We start from the raw sequence: 16025 nt of genomic DNA, 5'->3' as shown, positions 1-16025 counted from the left end.
TTAAAAGCGCGCGCTTTTTAAAGTGGCGCCATTTAAAGATTGATATCGCGCATGGCCAGCGAGGCGCTGTTTCCTTCTCGTGAACGTCACGTTCGAGGTAAGCAATTTAATATATATAACTTAGATAACGCGTATGACATCGATACTCGTTTTATTTTTCCGATTGAATTAACAAAGAACTTTTTATATCGTTTCATCAAAGACGAGTGTTATGGTTCGATCGTCTCACGTGACGCACTTCATGAAAAATGGTGTGAAGTTGGCAGGAAGATGGCTGATCAGAATTACGAAAGAGTGGACAGTCCCTCGCGGGGATACCGCTTCCCATTCCCTCGCAGAACTACATTACTTCTCATTTCTTCGTTCACCGAAGTCAACGAAACATAGCACTATGATGTACGATATCAAGTGGATCATACCTAAACTTCGAACTCCAACAAGATTATGGAACATAGCAAGCAGCATAACCTTCGCCGCTGTTGGAATATTCTCAAAGATTCTAATAGGTACGCGTCTTTGTTTCTATATATCATATTATGACGCAGTATTATTTTTTAATGTAATTTAACCATTTAGAATCACTGCATTATCTACATTTTGCCTGACCTTAATTTCTTTTTTTTTTTTTTCTTTTTCTTTCTTATTGATAATATTCATAAGAATTTTAGAAGAGTTATTGTGTATAATTGATAATAAGTACTTTTAGATGATTCTGATTTTCTTTTATTCATTGATGATTCAGTTCTCTCACTCGTTGCAATACATTTATTCCTTTCACTCTTACTTTTGTCTACTATGTGCGTGTATATATTTATATATATCTTCTACGCTCTAGAAAATATTACTTGTTTGACTCATAAAATGCCTTAAAATTCTTTTTACATGCTATTTTCTTTTCACTCCACTATCATTATGAAACATTAAAAGGATTAAATTAAACGTAGTTGATAGTTACTAGAAAGTTACAAGTTTATCTTTTATAATAGCTTATCTTTCTTAAGTGATTTTAACTATTATATGTAAATGAGTTATGCGTATGTCTGCCCTACGTGATTAGACAAAGGTAATTTTTATTTCTTTATTTTATTACATAATTCTAATTAATTTCTACTTATTATTTTAACATATTTATTTTTTTTAAATAAAGAGAGAATTCTTATAAATATATTTCATATTATAATCTAATCTATATATAATCTGTACATAAATTAGTAAATATAAGAAATAATATAATAATAAATACGAATTAATTTTTGATAAAACGATTACAACGCCATTACTTGGTATTCAAGATATCAGTATTGAATTAATGACATCAGTATTGGCCATAGTGAAATAATTTAAATTCAACATGATAGTCAGAAATCGTTTGAATAATTTAAGAAAACTTTAAAAAGAATACATTTAAAACTATTTTAGAATTACATTTAAATAATTATCACCGATTTTTTGAATCTATTAAACATTTATTTTTTCTTATCAAAACGAAATCCTTATATATAACCTATATTACATATATATATATATATATATATATATATATATATATACACAAGAATATAATACATATATTACATATACAATAATATTACATATTATATAACAATCTCGTTTTAGTAAGAAAAAATATATATATAACAAAAACATAATTTTCTTAATAAAAATATTCTTTCATTAAGAATGGCTGAATAAAGCATTGGTGTACAACAAACATATCATTACCCGGGCCTTAGATGAACGACCAAAAAATGTTCCTCTTATAACTGTCTCGAATCATCACAGTTGTTTCGACGATCCTGGAATATGGGGTAAGTTTAAAGCTTTATTTGTTACCGCAAAATGATCGAAGCATCGACCGATTCATCACTTATTCTGATTGCACAACGCATTTACCTGTAACAAAATATAAATTATGCATGCATACATACATACATAAATCATGTTGTATTTATCATCTACTACGTACTAATAAATTATCCATTTAAACTTGAAATAAAAAGTTTGGTTATCTCTCTCTTCTTTTCTTTTTTCCCCCTCTCTTTCTCTCTCTGTCTGTCTGTCTGTCTGTCTGTCTCTCTCTCTCTCTCTCCCTCTCTCTCTCTCTCTCTCTCTCTCTCTCTCTCTCGTTTCTCTCTCGTTTCTCGTATTCTGAATATGCCCGCAACTCTCCCTCTGAGACATATATAATCTTTTCTTTCTCAGAATGACGTCGCTAATCGATCGAATGAAAGAATTAAAGACAGAAAATCTCTGAACTCATTTAGCCACACTGGACCTGAGACATTTGCTGAATCGTCGAAAGATGAGGTGGTCCCTCGCCGCACATGACATTTGTTTCACGAATGTTTGGCATTCCTACTTCTTTATGCTTGGCAAGTGCATACCTATTATACGAGGCCATGGTGTTTATCAGGAAGCTATTGACTTCTGCATCGAAAAGCTGACTTCTGGGGATTGGATCCACGTGTTTCCTGAAGGAAAAGTCAACATGTTTAAAGACAATATGAGGTCTATATATTTATCATTTATGTGTATATATAATTGAAAATTGATGAAGAACAATTGCAATAAAATTGATGAAGTACATTTGATTTTGTACAGGTTGAAGTGGGGTATCGGAAGATTGATATTAGAATCGCCTGTTACACCGCTAGTGATTCCTATATGTCATCTTGGCATGGATCAAGTGCTTCCTAACGAGCCACCTTACATGTTTAAAACGCGAAAAAAGGTTACCATGAATTATGGTGAACCCATAGATTTTAGTGAGTTGTTGAAGAATTTAAAAGAAGCTAAAGCCACAGAAGTAGAAGCCAGAAAAGCTATCACTGATCATATTCAGGAAGAACTTCTCAGGTATGGCTTTTTTGAGATTTTTTTTTTTTTTTTAATTTTTTTTTAATTGCTCTGTAATTTACAGATTAAAGACAGCAACGGAAAAGCTTCATGAAAAATTATGACAGCAAATTAAATTTCACAGATAATTTTTTCCTAGCATTAATTGTCATTCGCCAATACAAAGATGGAAAAATATTGGTAAAGATATACAGTTTAAATTTTACATATCGTTTTAAAGGTATTAACGAAATACAAAATTGAAAAAAAAAATCATTAATTAGTAATTACATAATTTTACATTATTTCTGTTTGTTTCTTTGAAACTCTGAATTCGTTGAAAAATATGTATCTATATAGAAAATATGTATGATATTTATCAATGTAAATTGTAATTTATTTTTTATCAATTTAGTAACACATATCACTATGTACATATTTATGCAATAATGACAAAAAGGCGAATGGGAAAAATTTATCAATATATTTAATCAAAAGCTTCCTAAATAAAAATTCTTGAATATGCAAGATGTAGATAATTTTGAAAATGCTATGACTTGTATTTTTAGTATGATTTGATGATTTAATATTTAGTTTAAGTTAAATTATTAAAGTATCAATATAATTTCTTATATATATGGTTGAAAGGAGATTATATATAATCTTATAATCTTTAATAATTTATCAAAAAACTATAACGTAATTAAACATTGAAAAAAATTTGTTTCTTTAGAACTATTGATCACAGTAATTATAACAATTCTATTATAATGAAATAATAATCCTATTGCAATTACCAACTGTATAATTATCTAGAAAACTGTATGTACTCGTTTATCAGTTTTTAAAAGTTTGTTCTTAATAGTAAGTTTGTACTATTAATACAATTATAACATTTTCCATTATTCGTTGATATTTATTTTCATAAATTATATAAATTTTTTTTTATAAAAAAATCAATGAATCGTATTAAAAAACAGTTTGAAATAAATAAAACATAAAATACAACATTACAACATAAATACTATTTTTATATATGTATGACATCTATTAGTATACAATTAAGTATACAAAGGTCTTCTTAAATGTAAAGTAAAATTTATATAAAATAAATATTCAAGGAATAACATCTATAGTAATTTTAAAAATCGTTTACAAAATAGAAAATTTGTATTTTTATGATTTCTATTACTTTTCACTTCAAAGAAATAGAGATACTTGTATTTACAATAATTCTTTACAGCAAAAATCGTTTTTTTTCTTTTGTATCTTGTAATATTTTTCTAATTTATGTTATTCTATCGTGTTTCTCTATTTATTTATTGCATCTTATTATTTTAAATAAATCCATTGGAAACCAAATATGTAAGTTTTAGAATAGTTAGTTTAACATTGATTACAGATTAAATTGTTAGATTATGTATGCATGATTTACACTTGCTTTTATTAAAGAAGTGTCATTGTTGGAAGCCTGTTACATCTACAAATAATATATAATTAAAAAAATATATATATATATATTAACATCAAATTATAAGTTTAATCAAATAGCTATCAAATTAGATATTATTTAGTAAAATAACATTAAATAGATTTTTTTAATTCCAAAAGAGCATTTATTCTAAATTTTGCTTTCACTTTATTGTAAGTATGTGTTTGGTTTATATTTATACTTTATTTATATATTTCATCATCATATATATAGTTTTTGAATGTGTCATTTTCAGTGCAATAAAAACTTCATTATTATAACTACTGTTACTCTTTAACATTTTTATTTTATTTTATTTTATTTTTTTTTTTTTTTAGAATAAATGTATGTAGTAGCTATAAAAAGATCTTTGGCTAAGTCAAAGCGTTAATATTCTTCTCTCACAACGTTCTATTTTCTAAACTTATTTGAGTTTTTCAAATTATAATTCCTTCTTTGTGTGTAAGAATCTTTTTCTAAAATTTTTTATTATATAATATCATTAAATAGCGAAATGTGTTTTGTTCTGATATGGATTTTTTCGAATGTTTTTTAACATTCTTTACACATCGACGTAACTATGGTAACAATGACATTCTACTATAAATTAATCTTTTCAGTATATTTCTGTTCCTGTTTAAATAAGCTATACAAACTACTTGACATCATGATACAATCATTAGAGCCACATATACATATAATATAGTTTTTCTATAATTTTTAAAGTGACATCAGAATGTGTACATAATTTTATTATAATAATAATAAAAATAATTGTTCAATAATTGTTAAACAAAAGAAAAATTTTTTTTTTGTAAAATATATGGATCTGTTTGTTAAAAGCATTACTCAAATTATTTGAAATCACTGTACACACAATTATATCGTTTGAGTAAGAATTAATTATTCTTAAACTTTTTTAAACTCATTAAAACACAATTTATCATGTAATTTTTGTCTCTTGGTAGCCATCATTTTTGATTTTAGAGACATTTTAGAGCTCTACATACAAGACACTTACGCGTATTAAAATAACGTTTATATTACATTTTCCGATTTAGTATCGATAGATAAAACATATTACATTCACTGTTTATCCTACAGAGAGATAATTTATTCTACGAACTAACATTATAACGAAGTTTATCAACGCAATAATTACGTATGTCTTGGCACGTTTTTTTGCTTATGAAACTGGTTAATAGTGGTCTTACAAATGATACAAAAAGGACATACGATCCTTTCGCTTTATATTCCACATACATAAACATAAATTATGTGTTTTTATCATTATAAACGTTTAATAGATATATATATATAAAGAAAAGAAAAAAAAAATAGGGCTGATGAAAGAAATAACTAAAATATGATATTATCACACTCTGACACATATTGTTCTTTCTCTACACATGATATTCCATAATAAAAATAGTCTGATATATCTAGAATGAAAGAAATAATTTGACGTAAAAAATATTATTATATATCTTAAACAGTTTCAAATTTTTAAGATATGAACAAATCTCTCGAATTTTATATCTTTTTCTGGACGGTTTTTAAAAGGAAGAGATAATCAAAATATTTTTTTTTTTTTTTATAAGATTCTGATAAAAACAATTGGTGTTCACATTTTTTACTGTCTGTATGAATATGAATTCAGTTTAAAAAATTATAGAGATATAAATGTAGTTCTATAGAAGCATTTCTCTTTAGTTATTATTGTTTACTCCTATCTGGTGTTTTTATGCATATTATAATGTATACAGACAATAGGAGGTGAGAAAACAATTATATTTATATTTACCATTGTAATCCTTAAAATTTGGTTTTCTATATTATATTACATATATATATATATATATATATATATATATATATATATATATATATATATTAGAATTTTCTTGGAATTTTGTTATAATAATATACGTGATTACTATAATAACTAGATACATATGTAATATAAATTTAGATACATTGCACAAAGATGTCTTTAAACAGAATAATAAAAGATACATAAAACAAATATTAATATTCATATTTTATGTATCTCCATCTTTTAATACGATATGATCAAATATCGTACGTAATACGAGCTTAGATAGATTGCACGCAAGACACCTCAAAAAAATAATAAAATATATATAAAGAAATATTAACATTTATATTTCACGTATCTCTATCTCTTAATACGATACGATTAAATATCGTATTTATTTCATGTATATGTGTGTATGTATGTGTTTCTTCATTTAGTATTTCTCTTTCTCAAAAGTATATTTCATAAGTCATTAATACTTCACAAAAGAACTATGTGACTATAAGATCTTTTATATCGGAAAATTTGGTACTATATTATACTACTAAAAGATAAATAAAAGAATTTTTATATAATTTGAAACACTACCAAATTAATAATAATCACACATTTATTTCTAATTTTATAATTTTTTTAAGTCTTCCAATTGATTCACGATCTTTTTGTTAGAATACTGTATGTAATTATATATATATATTTTTTTTTGTAATATTTCCTCTACATTACTTTTTACCAGTACACCCATAATTTTGTAGATTTCTGTACACAGAGTAGTACTTGCAATACTAAATAATTTTAAAATGTTGTACTTAAATTTGTCTCACATAGAACAAACATTTCTTTAATCCAATAAACTCGCATATTCTTATAACAAGAAAAAAAAACAACATTACTTACGAAATGATTTGTTCTTTGAGAAGGTTCTCTAATGGTTACCATTGACAATTCTACGAAGTTTACTTTTATCAAAAGAACAGATACTTCCGAGTAAAGCTGCACGTTCGTTGCCTGCTTTTGATATAGGGGATTCTGCTGCTCCACCAGATGACACAGATGCTGGTAATGGATTGTTTTTAACAGGTACATCACCATGTGGCATTTCTGTAAAACCTTAGATTAAAAATATTTCGATGTTATTACGTTTATTATATTTATCATGACATAAACATAGTTTTTGCATTCTATTTAATGTTATATATATATATATATATATATATATATATATATATATATGTATATATATTGGCAACAAAGTAAATATACGAACATAAAATAAATATATCCATGTAAAAATACTACAACATATTCCTATTTTTCTGTTAGACAAATATATATATATATATAGGATATTTAAAAAAAGGGTTCATAGAACTAAGAGGACATTATTGCTCATTTAGTTGATTAAATAACACTTAATCAAAATAGACTGAAAAATTAATCTTTATGGAGTTATAAATAATTTTTAATTTTTGTCATGACAGTGACTTTACTTCTGATTTACCTTAATGTACTCTTACTTTAATATTTACAGATACTATTCTACTTATCTTTCTTCACTTGGTAGATACTTAGTTGCTGTAAATCTTGCATATTATTAAGGGAGATGGATAAATTAAGTACTTAAAATGAACATAAAAAGGAAAAAAATATATACAAAGAATTTAAATAGGAAGACTGGAAGGCCATGCAACTAGTTCATCCAATCCTATCTATCTTTCACTGAAATTAAATTTAAATATTATTTTATAATGATTATAAAATGAGGTGTACTTGTTGATATGTTTTTGTTTATTTCTGTATTTGTTGATATGTAAGATATATAGTACATGACATTGTTTGCAAATATCAAAATAAAAGTATAAGATCATTTCTGTTAATCAACTATTTGACTAAAGACTTTTTATTTAGCTTGACAAGTACTATATGTCTTCCAAGTTTTAATCTCTTTTTTTTTTAATATCCTGTATATATTTTAATCATGCATAAAGATTTATATAGGAGGAATATAATTTAGAGTACTATTTCACAAAATGCGTGTATGTTTTTTAATACATGTAAAATATGTAATATATGTAAAGAATTTTGTATGTATATTCATGCGATGACATGGAATAAATTTCAACAAACGTGAATGGAAATGAACGACCTACGTGAAAGAAATGACCGTAGTATGCGCCATCAACTTTTGTGCCCAGCTGATTAAAAAGGTGGACATTGATTAGTATTAACGAAAATAATAGTAATATGACTAAGGAAAACTTACCAAGCGATGGTGGCGTTAAAGTTCCAACACTGGTAGCTGTAGATGTACTCGTAGGACTATCAGATCTTTCTGAACTTTTACCATTTACTTGTTTTGTACCATTTGTTCCCAATTGATTAGACATTTGTTGTTCCTGTGCTAATTTTTGCTCCTTTTTCTAACACAAATAATAAGATTTCCATTAATATAAATATCGTGAATATTTATTATATTTGCAATAGAACTAAGAATCTTACCAATTTCTGTTTCCGTTTTTTCATTTCTTCTTCAGAGCTCATTAATTCTTGAACCTTCACAAGCCTTTTCTGATGTCTAGCTACCTTTTGTTCATCTCTCAATCTTTGCTCTGCTTTATTCATTGCTTCTTGCAAAGCTTCCTTCAGATGATTACTAAGTTTAAAATGTGGTTTTTCTATCGAAGTGATAGCAAGGTTTGCACGTCGCACTGTTTCAAAAAATGGGTGCTCTAGCAAATGTTGAACCTTGGGTAAGTCCTGCTTGAGAGCCTCTGGTGATAAAATTACCTCCAGTAGATTTTTTAACGTCATATCGCAAGTTGGCATTTCAGAACACATTGCTTCCAATAATGGTCTGCCAAATGCCATCTCATATAATATATGTCCAAACGAATAGACATCCACTTGAGTCTAAAAAAAAGTCACTTTAGTTTCTTATGTAAAATGATTGTATATTAATTATTTAGTATTGAACTAACCGTAGCATGGAGTTTTCTTCTCTGAACGACATAAGGCCTATAAAATGCTGGCAAACCCAAAAGGCCATTCTCTATATCTAATAACTTAGCACATCCTTGCGTCAATAGTATATTGCCCGTGTGTAGATGCCCATAAGGTAATCCTTTCTCATGTAAAAAACTCAGTGCTTCCAAAATCTGTAATACAATACATTGAATTAGCAACTAGTACTTTCAATACTTGTTTCTATCATGAAGTTCAATAATTATTAACCTGATAACCATAAGTAGTAACTTCAGGTAGTGTGAGTGATTTAACTTGTTTTGGATTTCCATACTTTTTTATAAATGACTGCTTAGGTTTGGTCATGCAAAGTATATCACGCAGTGTACCCGTTGGACAAAAATTTCTTATCATAAGAGCTCCATTCTCTGTTACATGTTGATGAACTATTGGTTCAATGTAATTATGTTTCAAAGTGCCCAGACTTTTGAAAACTCCTTGCATATCTTTGTCCTGAAGATGCTTATCTGGTCCGAATTCTACCCAAGCAAGTAAATATTCTTGCTTTGGATGTTGACGATTCTTAACGGTATAGTAATATTTTCTTAACCGCCATCCCATATCAGGAATAGCTTTCCCAACTTCGAAATTAGCATCACTTCTTAAAGCTAATGACACTTGCTGTAATGCTATTTCTTAAAAGAACAAAAAGAAATTACATGTATACCTCTAAAATATATAAGTAAACAAAACCTTTTTATATAACCTACCATGTAGTGGCGTTGTATAATTATCAGGATCTAAAAATTTTTTCATAGGAAGAGATGATGCCAATATGGGATTCATTAGTACAATATTTAAATAATTCTGTAAAGCTAGTTGACGTTGAGCTATAAAGTCAGGCTCCATGTTTCCAATGATCTTTTTAGGAGGTAATGGCAGGTCAATGCCTGATAATGATAAAACTGCATTAAGTTGAACGAAGTCATTGTAACGTTTGCTCACTCTCCACGTTTTTTCAGGTAGAGGACCACGTTGTACTCTAATCACATATTCCTATATAAACAAATAAAAAAAAAGAAAAGAAAAAAGAAAATATAATAAAATATTGACAATAAAACAATCCACTATCGAATCAAGAAAAAGCTTACTATCGTATTGCATGAAAAAAAAATTATCTGAACAGTGTAAAAAAACAAAAATTCTTGTAAAAAAAAAAAAAAAAAAAATACATGAGTATTATCTAAATGCCATTATTATTAGTTACAATAACTAAATAAATGATCGTATTAAACGAAAAACTTACCGTATGTCCGTTGATTGTTCTAGCATTTTCAATAACACTTGTCAACTTCTCTGTATCATCTAGCAATACTTTATTAGTATACCTCTTCTCAAATAAAGCCATTGATTGATATTAATCCGATGAAACGCAGAGCCCGTGAGGGGCGATCTGCGACAATATTCCGCGTAAAATCCACGCGTGACCATATATAACATGCTTTAGCTTCATTTCAGCATTGGTAAACGTAAATTCAGTGATAACATTGACCTCACTGTTATCGAAGATTCTCCCTGGTATTTAATTTCGCTGACAATAGCATACGTGATTTAGATGAAGCATCAATCCTCAACAACCATCTTATTAATTCGTCGCCCACTAACGTCACAACCAAGAACTATTATATCTGCTACTATCTATTCGAAATAAAATAAAGCCAGAAAACAGATGATTGATCATAGATATTTACGAACGTCTTTCATCGATAATACGAAGCATATAATAATGGATATTATCATAAATTATTTTTTAAAACAATTCAAGGAGAAAATAATAAATGTTTAATGTTTGTATCAGCGGGTCAAATGGTATCAAAAGATAATGGAAATTAAGGCTGTTCGTCACTCCAAATTTTATAATGGTTTACGCGAACAATGAGTACAGGCATAATACTAAATCGATTTTTACGAACGATGAAGGTTTAAACGAGGATATGACTTTTTCGAATCATTGAACAATCTTTATTTTCTTTGAAAAAAAGATCGTGTCGTAAATTGTTATTTCTTTGGGAGTACTTTGTCCATGAGAATGAAGCTTTTTTCAAAATTCGAAAAGACTATGTTCTCGTTCAAACTTTCATCTTTAAAATAAGATCTCTTTCATTAAAATCAGTCAAAAATTACGTATGCACTCATTGTTCGCGTAAGTGCAGTTTTCAATATTTTTTTGTGGAAAAAGTTTTCTACAGTGGCGCCCCTTGAACTTTGCGGCAAAGAGGAAGAAGCTTGTATCCCCACTACACAGTATCCCCACTACAGCATCCCCACTCCAAATTCTCCCCCCACTACGGATCTTCATATAAATACTTGAACGATGGGTTTTTGTCGTCAGACGTGAACGTTTGTTCGTGTGTTGCGTGTGTATAAATCGACGCTCAGGTTTTCTAATCTATTTCAATCGCAAAGAAATATATTTTGTTATATCGCACGACGAGGTTAGAATATTTTAATGAACTTTCGACATACGATTTTATATAAAAATAAAAAAATACGTATTCAGCCATTCATGCATTAGAAACGATATATAATTTGTACAGCAAAGTTTACAATTGATTAAACATTACATAGCTAGTAATAACCTTTAAATATAAAATACTGTAAATTTAATATTTACATACAATTAAATTATGATCTCCGATCGTTGACTACCTGATCCAGTTTATTACAAGAAGTAAACATCGAAGTACTCTCTTATCAAACGTATAAGATTAGAAAATTAATACTTTCGAAAATTTTATAATTATTTAAACGATATATAATGTGCGTGGACTACGATAAACTAATATTTAAACAATAATACATTCGCTTAAACTTTACATAGCTTCGAACGCGCGTTAAATATAAAACAATATTATTATGATATTCTAATACTTAAAAATTGTAATCTCTATGATAGACAACCTTAAACGAAAGAAATCCTCACTACACCAACGCACTCTGGCGGTATATTTAGAAAATATTTGATGTATTTACATATTTGTGTTTCGAATATTGGCACTACTGTATTGAGTCTACAGAAGTGATTGTCATACGAATGGGACTTACTAGTGTTTACAGTATGTAATTTTGTATTACTATCGTTTGGAATAATAACAAAATTACGATGTTTATTAAACCGTTCAAAGTGAAATCTAATAACCAATTAAAGGGTACTGAAAGGTTAGTTTAAAAAGTCACATTTCATTTCTTATATTCCTACATATATATTAAATTATTCGATTTTTGATACGATTCTAGAAAGAAACTATGCGAGTATGTATTATCAACGTATCCTTGTCTAACAGAAGAAACGGTACAAGTTTTGTTACCTAAAAAAGAATCGATTACTGTAATGAGAATAGTAACTCATCATGGTCAACTATGTAAATTATATTGCGTTGCGAGAATACCATTGTTCTTTCAATTGGAGACATCCTCGTCGATGTTTTTTCCAACAATCTACACATTATGGCATCATCCACATTTATTACATGATTTTACTATGCGTATTCAAGTATTACCAAAATTGATTGAAGGGGCAGATTTGATGTTACCTGGCTTAGTAGTAAAAGAACCAATAACATTTTACTCTTATGGTAAATTGGCAAAAGGTACACCGGTATCTGTGAACACAGAAGAAAATAAGGTACTGTTTTTTTAATTAAGATAATAAGTGACAGAATTATAAATACTTACTTGAAATTTTACAATAGGCACCAATAGCTGTTGGCATCACTGCGCTCTCCAGCGAAGATATGTATTTATCTGCAGGTCGTGGAAAATGTATACAAATTTATCATGTAATGGGTGATAATCTTTGTCAATTAGGAAAATCACCTGTTAGACCTGATCTTGGTCTTCCAAATGTTTCTGCAGAAGATCATTTGGATGACAATGAAAAAGATAATGAAAAATCAGAAATTACAAAAACTGATTCTGATGATACTAAACCACTGTCTAATTTAATAAATGAATTAGAGATTGGTAATGATGATGTTAATGCTGATAAAACAGACTGCATATCTCAAGTAAATATATCTATATTTTTAAATCTTAAAATAATACATTTTCGTAATTTTATCTTTTCTAAATAAAAATCTTATGTTACATATAGGATATTACAAATGAAACGGAGGAACAAGCAGAAAGCACAACAAACACAAATTCTGTAACATCTGAATTTATAGATCTCACAAAAGAAATGGATGAATTATTAGAATATTGCTTTTTAAAAGCATGCAAAACAACGCTCAAAGCCAACGATCTGCCTATGTTAACTTCTAATTTTTTTAAAAATCATTTATTAACGGCCTGCCCATCAGATAAAAATATAGATATAAAAAAATCACGATACAAGAAGCTATCCGTTTTTCTGGCAGATATGAAGTCCAAAGGACTTATCAATACTTCTGTGACAAAAGGAGTAGAAAGTTTATTATCAGTGGAGGTAATTTTTAATACTTTAAATTTTAATACTGAAATTTGTTAAAACGGCTGTGGATAGTCATTTTTCTTCCTAACGTCACTTTTGTTTCACTTTAGTTTAAACATCCCTTACTAAAGGAATTAGTTATTACCGAAACACCAGTACCATCAGAACCAGTTGCTTCAAATACAGTTGGTGTATCAGACTGTTATAAAGTAACTACTGATGTTTTACCAATATTAACGATATATGGATACGAGTAAGTAAATAGATACTATTTTAGGCAATTACTGTCTTATTGCGATACGATATTTGCAGAAGGCACAATCTTTTGTACAGAACAGATGTCAAGAAAAGTTTCATCATACACGATTACGCTTTATTATAATATGAGAAATATTTGTATATATTTTCCTGCAATGTGATGATTACAGAAAAGGCGACACTATAGAAAGACGACAAATCAGAGAGTGTTTTACAAAATATGTCAAACAAGAAAATCTTCAAGATGGGAAGTGGGTAAAAATTAAATATGAAATTAAAAATGATTGTAATAGAATGAGCTTGATATAACGTTGTCGATACTTCGTAGAATTCTGAAGCTAAATCCACAACTTGCTGGAATTTTAAAAACAAAAGAACACCAAGAAACTTTGTCGATGGAGGATGGAATTAATAAGTTTGTAGGTCGCATGACGCATATGCATCAAATAACTTTAGCTGGTACAACGATCTTGCACAAAGGAAAATTGGAACCAATTGACATGAGAGTAACCATGAGATCAGGAGGAAAAAAAGTAAGTTAACATAGAGAGAAAGGATGAAAAATAAAAAACGGATCATACAATATTTTAATATAATATAACTTTAAGGTTACATTAGTAAATAATCTAGAAGCATTTGGAATAAATTCCAAAGACTTTAGCAAAGAGTGTCAAAATATTGGCGCAAGTGCTACGGTCACGGATGATCCTGGAAAGAAAACACCAAGTGTTCTAGTACAAGGAAATCAAATCTTATATGTATACAAACTATTAACAGGTAAGAAATTAACTATCCGCATAGAAATAATAGATACTCGTTGAAATTACTCTATCGTTAATTAAACATTGTTATTTATAGAAAAATATGGAATTAAAAAAACTTATATACGAGGTTTGGAATTTGCACCGAAAAAGTACAATGCCAACAAAAAAAAATAAACTATCTATGATAACAGAATGCATTCTAATAATATTTGAATAATTATGACATATATACAATATTAAACGTAATGCATCATCAAAAATGTTATTAAAATCAGTCTGATTCTTTTAACGTGAACGAGTATATGTTCTACACGTAAAATTTCTAATTTTCTATATAAAGAATTTATTATCGTTGTATCATTCAGAAAGCATTTTTTCCATTTAATCGACGAATTCATCATGACTCCTATAATAATAAAATTTTCCTTCTTCGACTAAATAATAATTACATACATATATATTATAAGAATACATAGAAAATAAACGTGCGTCAAATAAATTATTGAAATAATAGATTTAAAAAAAAAAAAGAGAGAGAGAGAGAAAAACATAAAAGAAAATCCAACCTTATAACCAACTACTGTTCGAGGATTTGTAATGGTAAGTAATTAAGATCGATTAAAGTTTGTTAATATAATTTATTGTATATCGAGGTTTCAACATGGAAAAGTACAAATATTGCAATATAGGGCCCGCGAGTTCTCCTCGGATAGGAGGGAGGGAGGGAGGGAGGGAGAGAGGGAGAGAGAAGGATGTCAAGTTAAAGGGTGGGACAAGACATCGCGACAAAATATACGAACGCGTCGAAATGTTTTCTCATCTCGTTATGTGTATACTTGAAAATTTCAAATCACATTCACATTTATACCTTTTCAATTCTTTTCTCTTCTTCTTCTTCGTTCTGCCCTGGCGTTATTATTAATATTAATATTATTATTATTATTATTATTATTCGCCATTTTTTTTAATATATATTCTGCTCGACGAGGAATAAAATCATTTTTAACGGAAGAAACGAACACGATTATTGTTCGCAAGTACTTATATGACATTTTATCATCATATATATCGCGGTGTAATGAGTGTGAGCGCGTACGTATGCGTATGCGTACATACGTGCGTTCTTTCTTATCTTTTTCTTTTCTTCTTCTTCTTCTTCTTCTTCTTTTTTTTTTTGGTTTTGTTTTGTTGTTTATTTATTTTTTTTTGCTTTTTTTTCTCTTTGGATTAAAGGAAGATTCCCTCCTCTCCATGGCCCTCGCATATATTTAATACTCGTTTTATTCATTTTTTTTTTTTTTTCTTTGTTCTCTCTCTCTCTCATCTCTCTACGCACGCGTGCATCACGTAGCGACTGGTTTTTTTATTTGTATTTTTATTTTTATTTGTATTTTTATTTTTGTTTTATTTTATTTTATTATTTTTTTTAACTTTTTTGTTTTTTTT

At 28.1% G+C, this 16025-nt stretch overlaps 3 protein-coding genes across 7 annotated transcripts; 2 read left to right on the top strand and 1 right to left on the bottom strand.

The window, feature by feature from the left end:
- Positions 1–20: 20 nt before the first annotated feature.
- On the top strand, positions 21–3962 carry LOC122630138 (tafazzin). Of its 3 annotated transcripts, XM_043814316.1 has the most exons (7): positions 21–97; positions 203–506; positions 1058–1063; positions 1680–1808; positions 2265–2508; positions 2602–2856; positions 2921–3962. In XM_043814316.1, exons 2-7 carry the CDS (start codon positions 212–214, stop codon positions 2958–2960), a joined length of 969 nt encoding a protein of 322 aa, XP_043670251.1. In that variant the 5' UTR covers positions 21–97; positions 203–211; the 3' UTR covers positions 2961–3962. The 3 variants fall into 3 exon arrangements, with proteins under 3 accessions (XP_043670251.1, XP_043670250.1, XP_043670252.1); XM_043814315.1 differs by lacking the exon at positions 21–97 and having other exon boundaries at positions 124–506; XM_043814317.1 differs by lacking the exons at positions 21–97; positions 1058–1063 and having other exon boundaries at positions 125–506.
- LOC122630132 (PX domain-containing protein kinase-like protein) lies at positions 2335–10802 on the bottom strand. Of its 2 annotated transcripts, none has more exons than XM_043814284.1 (8): positions 10393–10799; positions 9857–10142; positions 9357–9781; positions 9104–9280; positions 8625–9035; positions 8389–8545; positions 7023–7235; positions 2335–2471 (listed from the first exon to the last, which is right to left on the bottom strand). In XM_043814284.1, exons 1-7 carry the CDS (start codon positions 10492–10494, stop codon positions 7051–7053), a joined length of 1743 nt encoding a protein of 580 aa, XP_043670219.1. In that variant the 5' UTR covers positions 10495–10799; the 3' UTR covers positions 2335–2471; positions 7023–7050. The 2 variants fall into 2 exon arrangements, with proteins under 2 accessions (XP_043670219.1, XP_043670220.1); XM_043814285.1 differs by lacking the exon at positions 2335–2471 and adding an exon at positions 8276–8320 and having other exon boundaries at positions 7097–7235; positions 10393–10802.
- A 693-nt stretch (positions 10803–11495) lies between these two features.
- LOC122630129 (eukaryotic translation initiation factor 2D) lies at positions 11496–15744 on the top strand. Of its 2 annotated transcripts, XM_043814281.1 has the most exons (9): positions 11982–12305; positions 12384–12771; positions 12839–13153; positions 13240–13572; positions 13668–13810; positions 13986–14066; positions 14144–14348; positions 14424–14592; positions 14674–15744. In XM_043814281.1, the coding sequence occupies exons 1-9, from the start codon at positions 12250–12252 to the stop codon at positions 14751–14753; spliced, it is 1770 nt and encodes a 589-aa protein (XP_043670216.1). In that variant the 5' UTR covers positions 11982–12249; the 3' UTR covers positions 14754–15744. The 2 variants fall into 2 exon arrangements, with proteins under 2 accessions (XP_043670217.1, XP_043670216.1); XM_043814282.1 differs by lacking the exon at positions 14674–15744 and having other exon boundaries at positions 11496–12305; positions 14144–14352.
- The last annotated feature ends 281 nt before the right edge of the window (positions 15745–16025 follow it).

Source organism: Vespula pensylvanica, chromosome 6 (assembly GCF_014466175.1).
Source record: "Vespula pensylvanica isolate Volc-1 chromosome 6, ASM1446617v1, whole genome shotgun sequence".
NCBI lineage: Eukaryota > Metazoa > Arthropoda > Insecta > Hymenoptera > Vespidae > Vespula > Vespula pensylvanica.
The sequence above is the reverse complement of the archived record's forward strand: the minus strand, read 5'-3'. Positions and strand labels throughout refer to the sequence as shown.